General features: G+C 42.0%; 1 protein-coding gene and 1 long non-coding RNA gene across 4 annotated transcripts in view; one reads left to right on the top strand and one right to left on the bottom strand.

Annotated features, from left to right (window-relative positions):
- The window catches only part of Emcn (endomucin), a 79,926-nt gene extending 66,819 nt beyond the window's left edge, over window positions 1-13,107 (bottom strand). For 2 of the 3 annotated variants that reach the window (XM_063281668.1, XM_063281669.1), the window contains exon 1: window positions 12,850-13,107. In XM_063281668.1, the coding sequence (XP_063137738.1) occupies window positions 12,850-12,922 (73 nt within the window). In that variant the 5' untranslated portion in view covers window positions 12,923-13,107. The remainder of the gene's footprint in view (window positions 1-12,849) is intronic. The other variant, NM_001004228.1, reaches the window with a different exon arrangement.
- A 2,464-nt stretch (window positions 13,108-15,571) lies between these two features.
- Window positions 15,572-18,547, top strand: LOC120100622 (uncharacterized). The gene is made up of 3 exons (XR_005500418.2): window positions 15,572-16,456; window positions 17,764-18,106; window positions 18,379-18,547. It is a non-coding gene; the product is annotated as an uncharacterized LOC120100622 (long non-coding RNA).
- Window positions 18,548-19,819: the final 1,272 nt, after the last annotated feature.

Here is a 19,819-nt window from a genome sequence, read left to right as displayed (position 1 = left end):
TTGCTGAGAACCAAGTAGTGGGACCGTGTTAGGGACGTTTCTTAGGTCTTTCTTGATGTCTTCAAAATGTTTGTTTTTATTATAAAAAGCCAGACACAGAAGTGAAAAAAGCATATGCACATAAAATAAGTAAAAATCTTAGCTCGAGGCTGGTCTAGCAACGACCTGGGAGCTCTCTGGGAATGTGATTTTATGAATGACCTAGCTCTCACCTATATATAAGTAAACTCTACCTGACATTGTAACAATTCTTATTCTCGCTTTACAGATTCCATATTCAGTCAAGGGTAATAGGGTTTAGATTTGACAGTTACAATTTATGCAATTGGAAATATGTATATGTATTTTTGTGCTTTGGTCAGTAGAAGATTTTCCATCTTATAAATGATGGCTAAAGTAGGTGTGCTATTATTTCTGCATGCAGTTCAGTGAAGAGATGAAGAGTTTCTTGCTTACTTTTTCTATGTTGTTAGGATAAACTAGGATGAACAGAAACGACTTAAGGAAAAGGGGTTTATTTAGTGTATGGCTCAAGAGTCTGAGTCTGTAATGGCAGAGAAGGCATGGCATCAGGTGGCCGTGGCATGGCATCATTGAAGCTGGCCAATTGCATTTTATCTGCACAAAGCAAGACTATAAGCCTTCAACGCCTGCCTCTACTGATGTATTCCTCTATCAAGACTCCAACGTCTCAGAGTTCCATAGCTTCCCTCAAACAGTGCCACCTACTGGTGACTGAGTGCCCCCATATATGGCCCTATGGAGGAAGACATGTCATACCCAAATGGCCACCTCAAGTAGTGCATTTCATTCAACACTAACATCTGACCAACTCTGACCCTAACACTAAATGGTCATGGAGAAACCTGAAAAGGAACAGGGGGCAGGAACAGAATCTGTAAAGACTCTAGGTTGGATAAAGACATGGGCCTTCAAGCCTGATGACCTGAGTTCAATCTCCTGTACCCACATAGGGGAAGGAAAGAACCAGCTCCTGTGAGTTGCCCTCTGACCTCCAAATTCATGCCACGGCATGGATGCACTCATATACCCACACTCTCAGAGTGAGTGGGTAGATATAAAAAGAAAATTTCAAAACACATCACGTGGAAGGCTCTTATCATGACTTACAGAACTGAAACTTCAGCTGTTATTTTTGATCACTTTCTAACTTTAAATTCATACATTCTTCTTCAAATTTAGTTTCTAACAGACCTAACTGTCCATTGTAAGACTGAGGGGAAAAAAGAATGTGTCTCCAATAGTTTCGTCAAGGACCGGAAATTTATGGTCAGCAACAGGTAAGCAGGAGATGGGAGGAAACAAGCAAAACTTAGTCTCAGGTTATGATGTGTGTTCGCTGTAATTTAAATAATTCTCTAAGTTCTCCGGTTTCTTAAGCCTATGAAATCATACTGTAAATCTGTGCTAGTAATTATTTATAGCAGTGATTTAAGAGAACTATTCTTCATCTTGAGAAACAGAAAAATATTGTACCAGGAAGCCTAGCTAGTTGTACAAAATAATACTGTAATTATGTATCAGGCACTAAACATCAAATGCATGGTGACAGCTTTGCATGCTGTATGCTGGTTGCTTAGACGCAGCAGTCAGTACACAATAGGCAGCAGTGCACACAGGCAGCCAGGTCACGGGAGGAACAGGCAGGGTGGAAGAGCTCACACAGCTAGGAAGGAGCAGAGTTTGTCTCCACAGAACACGTGCAACCCAGGAATAACTTACAAGTACGAGCGCTGGGGTTACTGAGGACAGCAGGAAAAGCCTCTCCTCTTTCCTATTGTCCTTTTCTTCCTTTTTCTTTGTGGCTACTCTGTGTCATTAAATTTCCTTTTTAAACAAATGTCTCTTGATGGGGGATCATCCTCATAGAAGCAGGGGGAGGAGGACAGGATAGGGGGTTTATGGACAGGAAACTGGGAAATGGGATACCATTTGAAATGTAAATAAAGAAAATATCCAATGAAAGAAAAGGAAAAACATGTCTCCTGAAATTATTAAATGCTTTGTGGACACATGGCACAACTTCTCATTTCATATCATGGATGTCCAGTTTCCGATCTCTGTGGGACATTCCTCAGCCCTCCCTGTGTCTGAGCCTGATTTACTGAGTGTTATCAGGGTAGTGAACCAACTGGCTGAAGTCAGGTGTCATCTTCCTTCCAATCGCTGACACTTTTGTGCTCATGTAACTTAGGAGACACAAAGTCAGTCTCTGTGGTGATACCATTTCTGCCTCTGGGTGTCCTAGAACATTTTGTATCTTAACATTTGGTGTCTTAACATACGGAGGGGGCCAGCTTGGTGTTTGAATTGTCAGACACATCCCAACTGCATAAGAGACTCAGAAGAGAATGTGACATTGTTTTCCTCAGTTAAGTTATTATTAAAAGTGGATAATATTCTTAAGTAGCCTACAGAGTGGAAAGAAGGACTAGGCTGGAGAGGGAACGCCAACATCTCATGAGGAAGTCCTGAAGGGGACATTTTAAAAGGAGAGGGCCAGAAAACATGGGGATTTAAGCTGTGTTACCTAGGGGAATTTCAGTAGTTCAAATAATATTTTTCTTGGCCATGTCTACTTTCCTATTATCCTAAACTACTACAAGCCAAGGGGAAAAAAAGATAACGAATTCATACCACTTTTTCCCCTGAAAGCAGGAGAGCCTGATACTTTCCTTGAAAAGTAAACTCCCCAGTGCATGCTGTGAGGTGGGATAGTGAACAGTGTGATGACCGGACGGTGGCTACAGGCCTGAGCACTCTCCTCCCCATTGGAAGAATTTAGAGTCTCCTTCCATTGGTCTTATCTGCCCGGTCCCAGGTCTCTCACACAGGGCCTCTCCCTCTCTGAGCATGGTTTTTAAGGTCATTTTTAAATCTCCTTTTCTCTCTTAGGAACTCTTCTTGGGTGTAAAATCAGTGTCATTAAAACAGATGGAAGGATGTTTTGTTTACATGATCCCTGGTAGCACATTAGAGGCTTTTCACATGCCAGGCCACCTCCACCAGGCAGATGAGAATCTCTGGAGCCGAGCTCTGCTCCAGAACAGATATACCTGGCAGTGTCAGGGTGAAGGTGAGGCAAGGCAACATGGGTAGGGGGCAAGATGTACAGAAGCTGTTGGTTACAGTAAGAACATAAAACTGGAGATGTTGAAGGACCATTATCATCATTCAGCCTAAGTTCATTTGCCTTCTAGACATGAAAGATTCAGCCTGGAGAACATAAAAACTCAAACACAAGATAAACTGAAGTCACTGGCAGCTGAGACTAAGGACTCCTGGTTCAGGAGACAGTGAATTCTCCACATCGCTTAGTCCTAGTTGTGATACCAGGAAGGACTCAACCAGGAAACTTATAAGGACTCTGTTATGTTATCCAGTATGTTCTATCTTTTTTCTAAGATAATTTAGATAGTTTCTTATTAGAACAATACTTAGATGAATGTGTTGTGAAGAATTGGGTCTTTCTTTTACTTAGAAGACTTAACACCCATATCAACCACATAAATGGCATTAGGGCTGATTACTGGCCTATGGAAACTTAAAACTTCAGAATGACTGAAGGATCTAAGGTCTCCACTTTTGCAGGATTAAACTGAGGTTACCTCGAGGAGTGCTGGGTGTGAACAACTTAATGAATGTGCTTTTATTTGAACTGTAATAGTTCAGACAGACGGTGCAGGGAATTATGAGACCTCTTGTTTTTTTCTTTGTAAGAAGACCTGAGTCCACAGTTGCAGGCCACTCTGGCGTGATTTAGGGAGATGAATCCATCCAAAGGCCAACACAATCTATATCAGGGAGACTAAGGTTGGGGGCCAGCTCTACAGAGCCTGTGGAATAAATGTAACCAACCAAGAACATACCTCAAGAAGGAAGACCTCCCAGATTCTCTGTTAGCCAAGTGTCACAGTTGGTTCTTGTTAACACTCAGACATACCTTAGAGAAGGGAATCCCAGTTTTCTTAATTGCCAATTGATGTACAAGTGCCTGGCCTGTACAGTGCCAACCCTGGGCCTTGTGAGAAAAGTAGCTGAATTTGAGAATGAGATCAAAGCAGTAAACAATGCTCCTTCACGGTCTCTGCTTCAGTTCCTGCCTCTGCGTTGCTGCCTTGGCTTCCCCCAGTGATGAACTTTAACCTATAAGCCAAGTATGCACTCTCCTGAGTTGCTTCGGTCATGGTATGTTATCCCAGTAGCAGAGAAACAAACTAAGACATCAGGATTAAAATAAACATGTCCCCAAATAGCAGAACACATCTGGGATGCCCTGCGTCTTTTCAACTCTGATGATGTGCAGTGAAATAAAGTCTTCCAGACTAAAGCAAGGCCAGTTACTAACCGTCTACTGTACCCACAGATAAGGCCTGGGAAAAAGAAAAACAATCATGAGACATTGTCCTTGATGTCAGAAAACTCTTATACAATTAAGTAGTGGTCTGATCATACTGACAGGGGGGTAGGTGGTTGACATCATTATATTTTATTATTCTTATTTTAATTTGCAATCTTTACGAGTTTTAGAATCTGACATAAAATTAGATCAAGTGAACAAAAGAGAAAAAGAAATCCAAAAAGCTCATTGAGTCACTTGATTTAATCATTAAATAGTCCGATCTCAATAGTGCAATTGCTATCAATAAATTCTAATTAACTAATTTTGTGTATTTAAAAAGATAACTCCCGTCTTTGAGATTTCATTTTCAGAGAAACAAAACAGGAGCTGTGCCAGAGTTGGACAGAGGAGTGGGAGCCCTGGAGGGAAACAGTGTGCTCTGTACCCTGGGGAGAGAGTCCAGGACTACAGTCTTTGCCCTCACACTTGCTCAATACTCAAAGAGCGCAATTTCACACTTCTTACCACAAAAACAACTTTCTTTTCCCACTTCGGTTAAAAATAAAGCCAAAGTGTGATACAAATGGTTTTATGTGTTTGTGGATTTTTTTTTATAACTCAAGCATTATTTTAAAACATGACCATTGGGATGTGAACACATAGACACACACACACACACACACAAACACACACACACACACACACACACTAGCATATGGTAAATGGCTATAGGAGAAGTGATGGAATGACAAGGTCCCAGTTATTAAGAAAGAATCCTGAAGTGTATAAATCTTTCTACTTATTGACTCTGTGGTTTCAATACTAGTTGCCATAAGCAGAGGCAGCACAATGGGAAGTCATAGTTTATATGGCATTTAAAAATTATATTTCTCCTTGCTGTGTAGCATGAGTGTTTGTCAATACATCTCCCTTTCTCTACTGTCTGTTGGTGTAACCAATGCTAACATACTGTCAGTGGGGTGGTCAAGCCTGTCACACACAGAAGCAAGACTAGACTTCTTGTCACATCATGGTCGCGTCTCCGTCACTGACACATCCCACCTCTCAGACGTACTAATCCTGAGTATCATATGAAAGATGAAAAGCATTCTTGGGGACACTGTATGTGGTAGCACATGCTTTCGATTCCAGCATTCTAGAGGCATAACCAGCAGATTTCTGTCCGTTTATGATGCCAGGCTCGTCCACACAAGGTTAAGACCATCCAGGGCTACTCGCTGATACCTTCCTTTAAAAAAAGTAGATATTGACTATTTTCAAGTAAAATGATTTTCCATTGAATATAATCTTTTAAAAATAATGTTTTATTAGTTCTTTGGGAATTCACTTTGTCCATTTTGATAACACCCACCCATCTACTTCACCTCCAAGATCCACACCTACTTTCCTACCCACCCAACAGTGCATTCCCTTTCTTCTTTTAAAACCCACCATGTCCTGTTTGTGCTGTACATATCATCTTTGGGTGATATCTCTCCTAGAGAATGGTCAATGTATCATTACTGGAGTCTCACCAATAAAGGAATCTGATTCTCCCTTTATACCTACTGATTTGAGTGATTGATTAATGAAGCAAGTTTAATAACTTATGAATTTGAAAAATATTCTAGAAATTACATGAATTCACACATACAATTTTCACTTGCATATGTTTGTTGTGACTACAACCTAACACAGTGTCCATCTTCCTAGAATACAATTATATTGTGTGAAATTTTTTCATGAGCTTTTATTTTGTCATGTGAGAGTTAGCAATATATTTATTAATTGGTTCTAACTGTAATCAATTTGGAATAAAACCATTTTATCTAAATGATGGGACATAATGTGTTCTAGAACTTTAAGTCCCAAAGTAGAGTAAAAATTGTACAGGACTTGCTACCCATTCTATAGCATCTGCGTGTGTCACTTCACTTCCTCCTTCGGTGTCCCTATGAGACAAGGCTTGCACTTATCCCCAAGTTAACTTAGAATTCTGGAAGTTAAGTAATTCATCCAACAGACAGAATGTGAATCCAGGCAGCCTGAATCTAGAACTATTATAATTTGACATTAAGGGATTAATTCAGTAAGTTTCCACTTATTTCCTTCCTTCTGCTCCTATAAACCCCTTATCTGTTTCACTGACACTCAGAGGCAGGTCCATTTTCTTTCGCCATCATGACAAAAGGCAGGGGCCCAAGTGACTACAGTTCCTTCTAACCCATCACATGAGATACATTTGAACCCAGCATATTAAAAATGTTTATTTCTAAGCAGAGGTTCTGTAGATGCCATGAGCGGCAGAGTGATTTCTTAACCATCTCAGTGATTGGTAGGTCCCTAACTCCATTAATTTTTCATTATCAAGAAACTCAAGTTATTGAAATGTCACTGCACTGGAAGGCAGTTCTGAAGTTCTGAAGAGCTTCAGCCTTGTTTGATTCCATGCCACATGACCTCGCTATTACCTCACACTATTTTTGAACCTCTGCTCCTTAGTCAGTAAAGCAGATGTGACACAGATGGCCTGGAAATGCTGTGACAGAAGAAACACGTAAAGTTCTCAGCACCACCAATGGTGGATGCTCGCAGATGTTGTACAGACACTGCTCTTGGCTGATGTGGACCAGATTCAAGTGTGCTCAGCATTTTCAGGTCTTGAACACACTTTGTAAAGGCTTCAGTGAGAAGATTACCGATTAGAGAGATGTATGAGCAGTGCACATGTCAGTAAAATCCATGCTATCGACTCTTTAGACATAAAACTCATTACCGAATCTATGCACACACTGCTGATTTCTTCAGAGAGGTTCCCTTTAGAATATTGTTTAGCTTGTCAACAAGAGAAGTATCAGCACTTTAAAGTTACGTAAGTAAGGAGACTGTAACTAATCTATACTGAGGCATACGCCATCGCCCAAGTCCAAATGTTTTCACTAAGATCAGTGTGCTCCCTGGGAAGCAGAGTATGAAATCAGGATGAGTTTCCCCTCAGTCTACAAAGGACTGTGATTGCAAGGCAGAGTGGAGACTAGAGCAGTGAATCTGTCGAAGTGAGGAAGTGTTGGATCTGGAAGAAAAGGAAAGTACTGGGTTGGGAAGATGGCTCAGTTGGCAAATTGCTTAAGATCCTCCCCCACCCCTCCAAAAAAAATGACGCAAGGTGGTGCACACCTGTAATTCCAGCATGAGAAATTTAGAAACAAGAAGATCCATGGAGCTCACTAACTGAACCATTGCATTCTGTGTTCATTGAGGGTGCTGTGGCTGGAAATTAGGTCGTAAGCCATTGAGGAAGACACCTGGAATCTACCTCTGTCCTACACATACCACTTGGACAGGAATCTCCTAACATATACACATACATACATACATACATACATACATACATACATACACACACACACACACACACACACACACACACACACACACACACACACACAACTACAAAATGAAAGAAAAGGAAAGTACTGGGCCGGGAAGATGGGAATGGGAAAGGGTAAAGCATGCTCACTGAGGTCCTTCCTGCTTCATCCATTGACGTCTTGTGGGATGTTAATGCTACTGTACTAAATTTCAAAGATTTAAAAATAATCAGGTAGGATTCTGAAGCATATGTTAGTATCAGAATAGCACCAGACAGAAAGCTATTTTCGATGACAAAATAGAGTCATCGAAGGGAAGCAGATACTGTTCGTTTACACCTGTGTACAGAGGGCTGCTACAGCAATGGCGGGAGTTCACGTGGGCAGGGAAGCTGGTACGAGGAACAGCGAAGTAGGCGTGTAATTCTCACATGGTACCTCCTTCTATTTGGGGAACAGTTATCTCTACTGATGTAGCTGCTACAAAAGCTCCCAGAAGAGGAGTGTTGTTTAATTGGCCTTTTTAGATGTTATTAAAACACTAATTTTTCTCGCATCTAGTCCTCTGTCATGGGCTAGAGTGCACTCAGTCTCCTCAGCCAATTGAGCTTCTAAGTTCCTCTTCTGAGAGATTTCACACTAGAAAGACATCACCGTCTGACTCAACAATACCAAAACGACCCTAGGAAATCAGTAGGAGGAAAAGAGAGAAGATGCAGGAATTTTACGTCCCAGTAAAATTCTTACTTTGAAAAATCAAGGCTTAGAAAGGTGCATTTCAAATCACTGAAGAGCCCATTGGAAATTGGTTACTAATGAGAAAGGCTGTAAGTCACTTGAGTCATAGAATGATTCATAAATTAAAATATTTACCTGAAGCTTGGGATCAAAAGGGAAATGACTGTTACCCAAGACTAATTTCTGAAAGCACCAAGCACTAATATTGCCTCAATTTTCTGAATGACTATGATCTCTAAAATAAAACTAGAAGAGAGTTTGTTGAAGAAAATGTTGTGGATGTCCAGAAAGTATTTCACACATTGATAAGTTTTAGATAAGGACCATTTTAAAACGAGTTCCTGAGGGAAGACTGCTAAACAAACAACCTGCCGGGCCAAATACTCTTCCCGCTGGATTTTCTTCACATGGAATTACTATAGCAGATCGCTTATTCCAAGTGAGAAATATGGATGAAAATTAAGCTCAATAGAAGGACGAAGCAAATTCCTCTAACTATTTTATGCTATTTGTCCATTTTTATTATTGTATTATATATTATATTTGTATTATTTGTGTATTATATTATTTTATATACAGGATATATACAGTTACTGGTGACTGTATGGTGCTTGCAGTGTGAAGAACTAAGTAAGTGTAAGAACTAAGACGCTCCGATGAATAACTATCACGGAAAGTCAGTGCCATGCAGAGTGCGAAGCATGGGCACCGGGCGAGAGGGAAACAGGGCATCCATGTTGTCTCCGTGAGATCATTAACCTTTGCATGGAGAGCTAAGGAGCGCTTCACCTCTCAACAGCTCCCCCAGCTCCTGGCCCATCCCAACCCCACTGCAGATCTCAGCCTGCATGCCTTCCCAGGATTGAAAACTCACCATCCTAGCACCAGCTTTTCCCCTGAACTATCTCTTCGGATCTTTCCTGGTCTCTGCTCCGAAGTCATTTGCCCAATTCTAGGAGTCACACGACCCTGTCTTGGATTGTCCCTCATCAGCAGTAAAAATGACACAGTGAACTGCGTGTGCTCTACATCTGTGAGGCTTTCCCTTGACCTGTCTTTACAAACACAATGATAGGCTTTCAGCCTTAGTGACTTGTAAAATGGCTTCTTGGTCTTCTACCTCTCCTGACCCCAGTAGTCTGATCTATATTCTGCTGAGAGATTGATCATCCTGGTTTATAACTCGGATGATGAAAGCCCATCTCAAGCACTTCTAAAGGTCTTAATTGTCAACTATAAGAATCAATATTTATTTATTTATTTATTTGAAAGTGTGGGACTCAAACCCAGGGCCTTATACAAGTTAAGAATCTGCCTCAACCTGGGCTACCTCCAGGGATATTCATCTCTACTTTCCATGCTGTGAATTAATATCTCTTATACTATTCTTTGCACTCTGCTGTCTAGTATGCAGCCAGGATCAAGATATGCCTTCCTTATATTCCTAGACTAGAATACACTGATGCCTTAACAATGTCCTCATTTTTAAAAAATTCCACAGTCACCTGGAGTCTCCCAAGTTGCAATGTTCATCCCATTCTTAGGAAAACTTGTGTGTTTCCCCAACACACCAAACTGGGCAACTTGTGAATTTTCTATACTCATTCATTATTTATTCCTCAAGCTCTACAATAATTTATATATATATATACATATATATATGCACATATACTATATACATATACCACACACATACACATATTTCTATGTGTGTATATATATATGTTCTAGTCTGTCATCCATTTTCTTGGAATCTTTATTTAACATCTCTGAGTCTCAGAGTTAAAAGCTCACCCCTTTAGACTTAAAAGTCACTGGAGTATCTGCTCAGTTTTAAATACAACATAAAAGGCTTCAAGAAAGAGTGACTGTTCCCTTTGGGAACCTCTGGGACATATTTCTACAGAGCAGCTTTCCATGTTGCAAGCTGCAAAGTCTTAGGACAGCATCCTAGAGACCAAAGCCTCTTGCAGCCATGCACATATTCTCTGGGTTTCAACAAAAGTCTCATTGCCTAGGTCGTGTTTATTTAAATCTGAGCTTGATAAAAAAACACCAGCAAGGGAAGTACTCAATTTCTCAGAAGAAGATCATATTCAGAGATCAATTTCAGAGCAAAAAGCATGCTTTTGCTCGACAGTCTGAATTTTAGAGCCAAAATGTCTCCCTCCCCAACCCCAGTAATTGAATCTGCTGATAAATTTGTTTATCGTCCTAACTGTGAGGGGCCCATGAAACTCTGAACTCAATGTACTCTTGGTACAGGGAGTTAAGGAAAGAACCGACTAGGTGAACTTAGGAAATGCTTCATTTCCTGTGCCCAATCTGTGAAGGAAACATCAACTGGCAGAGCCAGGTGCATCAAAGCCATCGCGTCCACAGGAAAATCTCTGTGTCCCACCCAGGCCTCTCTCAAGGGTCCACCTGTAGTGCCAAGATACAACTTCCTTTTCTAGGGTTAGCCTCTGACTCTGTCCCTGTCTCTGTCCCTGTCCCTGTCCCTGTCTCTGTCTCTGTCTCTCTCTGTCTCTTCTCACTCCTCCTCCGTCCATCTCCCTTCCTCTCCCCCTCACTCTTTCTCCTACCTCCTCCTCTGCCTCCTTCCCTCCCTCTTTTCCCCCCACTCCCTATACAGATTTCAAGTTATCAAGTAGGTTTGTTGGCAGATGTGAAGGAAATACTGTCTAAATATTTTTACTGCCCAAGTGAGAAATTAGCCAGCATGGGCTAATAACTCATTAGAAAGCTGGGAAAGCAAGTGTGGACACTTGACCAGTGAGCAAGAGGAGGCTGGTATTTTCCCTAAATGACGGTAGAAAACAATCTGGGCCATTCTGAGTAGTACTCCATGGTAGCTTCTTTCTTTTAGTCCCAGTAGGGAGGCCAAGTCCACTGGCCTTTTTCCTCTTTGTTTTCAGGACGTGCAGCCCGTCCAGCATTTAAACCGTCTGCACACTCTGAGGTGTGTAGTCCCGACGTGCTGAAGCACCGAAGCCCAGGCTTTCGGAATTTATATTAGTCAGGCACACAATTTTGAGCAGTGCCTAGCAGAGTTGACGTTCTCAATTGTTCTCAGATGTACTAAAGAGTTACTTAGAAGCAGGCCATTGCATTCACGGTCACTTTTGTAAGAGTGACTACATTCCTCATGGACACTTTGTAGAAACCCAAATTCTCAGTCACTCTTACAGCTTTCTAGCCAGATTCATAACAAGCAACTGAATGATGCTTCAGATTTATCCTAAATTTATAAAAGTATCTTTAAAAAAGTTACTGATGAAATGTGAACTCAGGTTGGACCATGGATTTTATTTTATTTTTTTCTAATTCTGACTGTTTATAAATTCAAATCTTGTAAGCAGTAAACTTTGGAAAAGGGCACAAGCAAATAAAATTAGAGCTGAGTTTTCTGGATTACTCTGCCACCCCCCCTCCACATATACCCTCCCACAGTGCATGCCCCCACCCTCAGAGTCAGAGCCAATCTCCCCCCAAATGTGCCTTCTTTGGGCAGCTTGAGTTTTACCTTTTGCACTTATTAAATCTATCTAATACTAGAATTGCTTACTTCTTTCTCGCAATGTTGCATTTACCATTGTGTGCAAGGAAAACACCTTATTCATTTTCATATTTTTGCATTGCCCAATCCGGACCCCAATAAACCTTAAGAATAGTTAGAAATAAAAATGAGCATTCTTGTAACTGCCCATCAGTGCAGGGTAATGTGCATCTGAGTTTCTTTACCTGCCTCAGTGGTGGCTTTGCCTTGTTCTGAAAGTTACACAAAGTGTTATTGATTATGTGTGTATATATTTCTGTAAGAGAAGTGGATACATTTCAATCTCTACTTCCCCAGTCCCCTAAGATGCTAACACTCACCTAATAGCGAATCACCATTCACTTCTCCTCTTACCTACCAGAGCTGAAAGAGAGCTGGGGCTGTTGTTGAAGACATTGCCAACACTGTTTCAATGTTGGACTCTCACTCTTATGGGGTCCACTTATTACTCTGGGCCACTGACAGAAAAGAACATTATTTTGTTTGTTTGTTTTTGTTTTGACCTAGCACACTTTTTGCCAAAATTCTATTTTTAATGTAAGTTAAATGTAAGTTAATACATTTTCTAAGACATTTTACCAATCTGTTAAACACACTTTCAGGCCCTCATACCAGCAAACATTTCCCTTCAGTAGAAACAAGCTCTCTACTCCTGGCACGGCCTCCAGGGCCCCTTCCAAACCTAACTCCATGTACTCCATTCAGTCAATCAACCATCAACCCATCAGAACTGCAAGAGAAGCCTCCTGAAGATCAACTGAGCCCAGAAACTCTCTACCTGACATTTTCACACCATCAGAAAGATAAGAGGACTGTACCTTTGCTGTTCTCACCACGGCATAGACTGTTGGACAAAAGGAAGAAGAGAGCAGTCACTTGAAGCAGCCGCATGGTGCCCGGGATGTTCTCAGTGGCTTTGCTCTCCCGGGTAAGGCAGGGAGCGATTCCTCCCAGCCTGACCAGGCCGTATGAGCAAATGGAAAAGGTGCACTGGATGTGAGCAGACGCTGCCCATTCCTACTTATTTTGGGGATTCTGATAAAGAACTAGAGGAAATACACACACTCCCTTTGGGAGGTCAGCGGAGAGGAGATTTATTGTTTCAGCCCCTTACAGGAACTCTTTTTTTCCCCTCTCTCTTCCTTTGGCAGCTACTTGTGTTTTTGTTACCGCATTATTTTGCTCTTCTTCAACAAAAAGGTCAGGATGGGATTTGAACAGGAAGAGACCCTTCTTGAGAAAGGGCCAGAGAGCTTTCTAACTTTTGTTTTGAAAGTGTCTTTTAGAGAAGCTGTAAAGAGACCTCACCAAGCTGCCCCTCAGTTCGGTTCAAAAGGCTGTAACTTCCCGAGGGTTGGGTTTGAGCACAAAAATCCACAAGGAAGTTCGTTTCTTCTCTCTTCCAACTCATAAGGCAAGTCAGTGAAGACCACCTTGTACAGGCAAATGCGAGTACTAATTGGATTGTGCTGTGAGCTTGAGGAAGGAAGCTGGCTTCTTAGTGCTGTCCAACGAGGTTTTCAAGACATTTCTAACAGAAGTAAACACAGATCTAATGTTAGCCCCTTCTTATTGCTGGTTCTGAGGCCACCCTCTTAGGTTGCATGCAGGCTGAATTCATGTCAGGAAAGTGCACCACCACTAAGTTATATCCACAGCTGACATTCCTGGCTTTTATTAGTAGGTTTTTATGAAGAATGAGAAAAAATTACACTGTAGGTATAAGGGATCTGCCTGGGATGGCTTGGGTGGAATCAACTATCACAGGGCATCGGCGATGTTGGGAATTATGTGTTCTGTAGGACCAAACACCAACCAGTAGTTCCTTTGCTCTTAGTGATGACTGATTTATACCTGATGATTGCACAGCCAGATCCCTGAACACAGCCCTTGTGAAGAGCAGGGTCAGAAGATTCCTGAATTCCCAAGGCACAGGCTTCACATCACAGTGGACTGCTCTTTAAAACACCTTAGGTAAGGCTTACTAGAGGATGCTAATGGGTTCTTACAGACTAAACTACACAATTAGACCTTAACCCATGTCTAAGGAGATCATCCGTTTCCTGTGAGACATGCTGCTGCCTCATTTCCTGCTTGCTGCTGCTGCTGCTGCTGCTGCTGCTGCTGCTGCTGCTGCTGCTGCTGCTGCTGCTGCTGTTGCTGCTGCTGGGGAGAGGGGTGTAAGGTTTAGGGCCTTAGTGTTTGAGACTCTCAGCATGATTACCATGCATTTTCGCTAAGGGTACCAGACACCCATACCTGGAAGACTTACTCCTGATAGATGGTCAAGCTACTTTTACACATTTTGTTACTTGATTTTGATTGTGTGTGTGTGTGTGTGTGTGTGTGTGTGTGTGTGTGTGTGTGTGTGTGTGTACCTGGGGTACATTGTATATGTATGAACCAATGGGTGTAGGTATGTGGACCCATATAGTTGCAAGGAGAAACTGGAGAAACCAGAAGTTGATTTTTTTTTTTTTTTGAGACGTCTGTCCCTGAACCTGGGCTCATTGTTTCAGACAGACTGTCAGGTTAGATGAGCTTCTGGATTTGTCTCTTTTCACATCTAAGCACTAGGGGTGCACACACACTGCCATAGCTGTCTCAAAACTCAGGTCTTCACGATTTTGCAACAAACACTTTATCCACTGAGCCACCACACCAGCCCTATACACAAGGCGTTTAGACGACAGAAGACCATGTGCTGAAATAGAAAGGAACAAACTAATAAACACAAAACTGCCTGAGGTTAAAAAGAAATTCCAAAAATCTCAACCAACCAACTAAAACAACAAACAAACAAACAAACAAACAAACAAAAACGTAGTAAAGTTGGCCAGCTTTGTTTCAGTGAGTGAGACACTGAAGCTTAATTGAAACAGTAAGGATCCAGAAGAGACATATCAATGAGGGACACCCTTCCTGGGTTGGGGGTCCCTTGACACTATGCATTAAAGCTCTTAGAAAACATGGATTAAAGTGTTGTTTGAGCCTTATTCATTTATTTTCCTTTGCAGAAGTTTTTCTGAAGCCACCAAGACAACTTGTTGGGTGGAGGTGTTTGCGGTCAATTGTTTCATCTCTGCGACAGACGTGGTGAAAGAGAGAATTGATTCCTACAAGTTAGCCAATGACTTCCACACATGGGCACCATAAATAAACAAATGATAATAGGAGATTTTAAATGTGTTTCTGGAACGAACACATATTATTTTTGTCTTTAAACCACAAGAGAATGTACCCTGCCTTTCAATTTTTGTTTGAGTAAATACTTGTAAAATTTAATACTTAGGTTATACATTTACACAGGCATTACCAAATATTTGGTGTTCTTAACAGCTTGAAGGTTTTAATCATTTTGTGGTATGTGACTTAAGGACAGTTTGATAAAAGAAAATAGGTGACAAGAACAATATTATTCTATCCTGAAAGAAAAAATTGTGTATATTTGTTTTTCTCACACATCACTCTAGATTTTAATCCAGAGTGTAAAAAAAAAAGGATGCTGTTACAAATGAGGTCACAAAAGAACCATCTCACAGTTCATCTGAAGCACTCGCCCAGGGCTGCCTGTGACATCACTGACTCCTGAGACACTGGATGCCAAGACTGTAACCATGGTGACTTCTCTCAACCTGCGTGTCCCTGAGAAGATTCACTGAGATGGCGCTATTGTTAAAGCCACAAGGAAAAGCCTTCTCCATACGTGTCTCTGCCATCTCTTCATGATGAATAAAATAATTGTCTAAAGTAGTTGGAAAGCAAAGGGGAGATCTCACAAACTGGCAGATTCCAAACTCCCTCCTTGAGTGCTGTACTCAGGGGCTGAAATATTTGTTCTCTAAGTGCCTAGATTCCCCCCTACAAAACCAAGGATGAATACTACACCTCTCTCTAATACTGTGTGGTGAAGGAAGTGAGATTCTGGGAGGTCATTTCACAGTGCCTACTGAAATAAGTAAAACAAGAAAAGAAACCTGACCTTGTCTTCTAGAATCGTTAGGCTAAAGTAAGTTGTTTCAGCCCAGTGGTGTGTCTCCACGCCATTAGGATTCTACAGGAGACATTATTTCAGAGGGATAAAGCTGACTTTGAAAGAAAGGTGTTGAGCGTCACAAGGACCTGAGAAGAGAAGATAGATAGCCTGAACTGTTATTTTAAGACGTTTGCTCTGTGCTCTGCTTTAATGTGTTCTGAGTGTCAGTGTTCTCAGTGGAGATGGGGCCTGGCACTTGTTACTGGAGAGATAAGAATTGGCTAGTCTCTTGTCGTCCCTGAGAACAGAACTACAACTCAAGGGACGTTTAGAACTCATGCTTGGAAAAATAGCAATTCTCCCTCCTACCAAAATGACCATCCATGATAAAGAAGTTAGCGATTGGACCAAAGCTATCCTACCAACACTCCTGGTTCATTATTACTCAGGTGAGAATTGGGAATTGTGGTGAGCTGTCTTGGGCCTCCAAAGCCATTCTCTGGCACATTCTCTAACCACCCACCCCTGTTCACTCAACACTTAATGTTGGTCTTTTCCACATACACTGATTCCCTAAGTTTGCATAAATCTATCAGTACAGAGAGGCAAGAATCAGGAGTGTTATAAAAGCAATGGTTCAGGAATAAGATCTATATTTATTTCAGTGCAAATATAGAAATCCTCTCTTACAAACTTGGAGCCATCTCTCAGCAGATGGAATGATTGGAACGTTCTTCTTTGTGAGACAATCCAATCTCCCGTTTCAAAGGGTTCAGCATCCGTTCCCGAGCCCTTACCTGTGTTTATGAGCTGAGAAAACTCTGTCACAAATGGAATCTTCCCATACAAAACTGAGCCTACTGATTATGTTTATCATACTAATAGAAAAGGTGGTGCTTTTCTAAGAAATAATACTTTCCCATGTGTGCATTTTCAAAAATTGACTTGGAATCATTTACCTCAGTGCCCAGAAGCAATATAGCATTAGCGTTTCATTTCATCACAGCAGCCAAGATGGCTATCGCAAAAGAGTTAATTTTTATAACAACTTTATTCAAATTTCTTTTTGGGTCAACTGCTGCCCGCATGTCACCCTGTGTCTGATATTTCTTATTTTTGGTGTGCAAAAAGTAGCATTTTAGGGAAACATTTTTTACGCCAGAATACATCTTTTAAAATGATTGAATCCTTCCATGTAGAAGTGTGAGATTTAGTGCTGGAAATAGGACTCGGGGATTTAGAGCACTCCTTGCGCTTGCAGAGGACCTGGATACGATTCCCTGCACTCTTCATCTGTAACTCCAGTTCCCCGGGGCAATCTGATGCCCTCTTCTGGCTGCGGTAGGGATTGCGCTCACGCAACAAAACACATGCAAACAATTATTTTTTCAGCGTGAGATTTAGGTGAACTACTGTTATACGTCATTCCATTTTCACGCTCAGTATGCTCCACCCACCTCTGCTAATTTGCCTCTGGCTGTGCACACATAACCTTTTCTGCCTCTGGCTGTGTACACCCCCCTGCCTCCCGACTCCCCCACCTCCCCGTCGGCGCTATGTCAGTTGCTCAGAGGTTCTGAAATATCCTTTGAATCTTCTTCTCCTTAGCCATTTTGTAACAATCAAAGAGTACGTTCAGATCAGCCAGTTTAAAGTCATGATGAGGTGATTTATTTGTTTTTCCCCTTTCAAGTTCCAGATCAATTGATGTTAGTTCTACCAAAAGAATGTGTCAGTTTTTCCTTTTTCTCCTTAGCAATAAAGAAAGCTAACTGCAAGCATAGCCTTGTGGTATTCCGGGAAGCAGGAATCTAGAGTTGGAAGTGACGTGTCTGGTGCTGATCATTGAACTCCCTAATGGCTCAGGTACGGAAGAGTTGCTTCTGGGAAGATGAACAGAGAGATTCGGGATGGGGCTGTTCTCCTCACGGTTGTGGCTACTAAATCAGCGCATGCCTACTGATCACTTAGTTTGGTTTTTATCTTCAGGTGCTGTGTCTTAGACTGGTGTTCTGTGAAGAGATTTTGCAGATGTTGGTAGACAGGAAGCTCACCAAATGGCAGACCTTTTGTGTCAGTCACCTCTCCTGGTTGTATGGGTAACAGCACAATCTAACTTTCTATCTTCGTTAGGCTGCCTTCTCAGCTGGGATCCTAACCTTCAGGGGAAGTTTTCAGTTGGGCCCAACCCCTCCCTACTCCGTTTACCTGCTGCAACCTACATCCAGCAACAGGAGCCTTATTGACGTTTTCTGGCTCCGAAAGAGGAGTCACCCATCCTTCTCTGGCCTTTGACTTAGTTTCAGTCTGTACTTGACTCTCAAGTTGCCCATAGATTTAGTTTCTGCCTCAGTTTTCCACATTCTTTTAGAATTTCAGGACATTTGCTGAATTCTACCAGGCACGACTCACAGTGATACACGAGGTGGGTCGAAGGGCCAAGTCCAGAAGGATCTTCTTGAATCATGGAAATGTCTACTTCACTGATGTGACGGCTCGGTGGGAATGAGGGCTGGTAATAAAGCCCCAATTCGTGTTTATTTGTTTTTCTCTTTTGTTTAGTGCTATTGTAACGAAACGCCTGACACAGGCTCACGGCTTGGGAAGGTCAAGGGGATGGTGATGCAGTTAGTAGAGTTGTCCAGTGTGTCACTTATGGGTGGGTGGCAATGTCAGGGACAGAGGGAAAGAGAGCAAGGAGGGGCAATATGGGTGGGAGAGGTGACCAGGTTGGGAAGGGGGCAGGGGCAGTAGGGCAACAGTGACTGGCTAGCTCTTCCTTACAACATCACCTTCTGAGGATGACAGGGTCTTTCAGGAGCCATGAGGGTTTCTATTTCACGCTCTCAAAGCCCTAAGGAATCCTACTAGGACCACCCATATTATTACATAGCACTTTCCAATACCCCTGCACTACAATACAAACCTCCAACCACAAGGTACCTGTAGTGATTTGAGTAGGATAGTTCTCCATAGACTCATATATGTGAATGTTCATGGAATGGCCTTAGGAGGGTGACCTTGTTGGAATAGGTGTGGCCATTTTGGAGGAAGTGTGTCACTGGGGGTGAGCTTTGAGATTTCAAATGCTCAAGCCAGGCTAAGTCACTCTCTCTCTCTCTCTCTCTCTCTCTCTCTCTCTCTCTCTCTCTCTTTCTCTTTCTCTCTGTCTGCTGCCTGTAGTTCTGTTTGTAGAATTGTCAGCTACTCTCCAGCACCATGCCTGCCTGATTTAATGACAATGATGATAGACTAAAGCTCATAGCTGTAAAGGAGCCCCAGTGAAATGTTTTCATTTGTGAGAGTCGCTACAGTCAGGTCTCTCTTCACAGCAACAGAACATTGACTGAGACTCTAATGGGGACTTAGCACGTGTGCGCGCTCACGCGCGCGCACACACACACACACACACACACACACAGAGAGAGAGAGAGAGAGAGAGAGAGAGAGAGAGAGAGAGAATCGGCAAATACCTCAAGCAACTGACACTCCTTGCATTCCTGTTCGGTCATGTGACACAAGAACGGAGAGCGAGAGGCTTCCTCCAGTCTTCGTTTATTGATCTACAAAACAACAACCCTCAGTTCTGAGGTGAAGGGGGCACATCCTATTCTGTAAACCATTTGAACTCGAATATCTCACGACTCATTTCTAAGTGAAAACCAGACAGCTTTGGTAAATTTTCTCAAATTACTGAGTGAATCTTTTGCACACATGAACGCAAACAGTCTTAGCAGCAGGTGTTAATAACTAGGGGATGGCAAAAGTAAAATCCCTCCATCCATCAGAGTGGAACTTTTTTTTTAACAAAA

The sequence above is a fragment of the Rattus norvegicus genome, chromosome 2 (genome assembly GCF_036323735.1).
Source record: "Rattus norvegicus strain BN/NHsdMcwi chromosome 2, GRCr8, whole genome shotgun sequence".
Classification (NCBI taxonomy): Eukaryota; Metazoa; Chordata; class Mammalia; order Rodentia; family Muridae; genus Rattus; species Rattus norvegicus.
The sequence above is the reverse complement of the archived record's forward strand: the minus strand, read 5'-3'. Positions and strand labels throughout refer to the sequence as shown.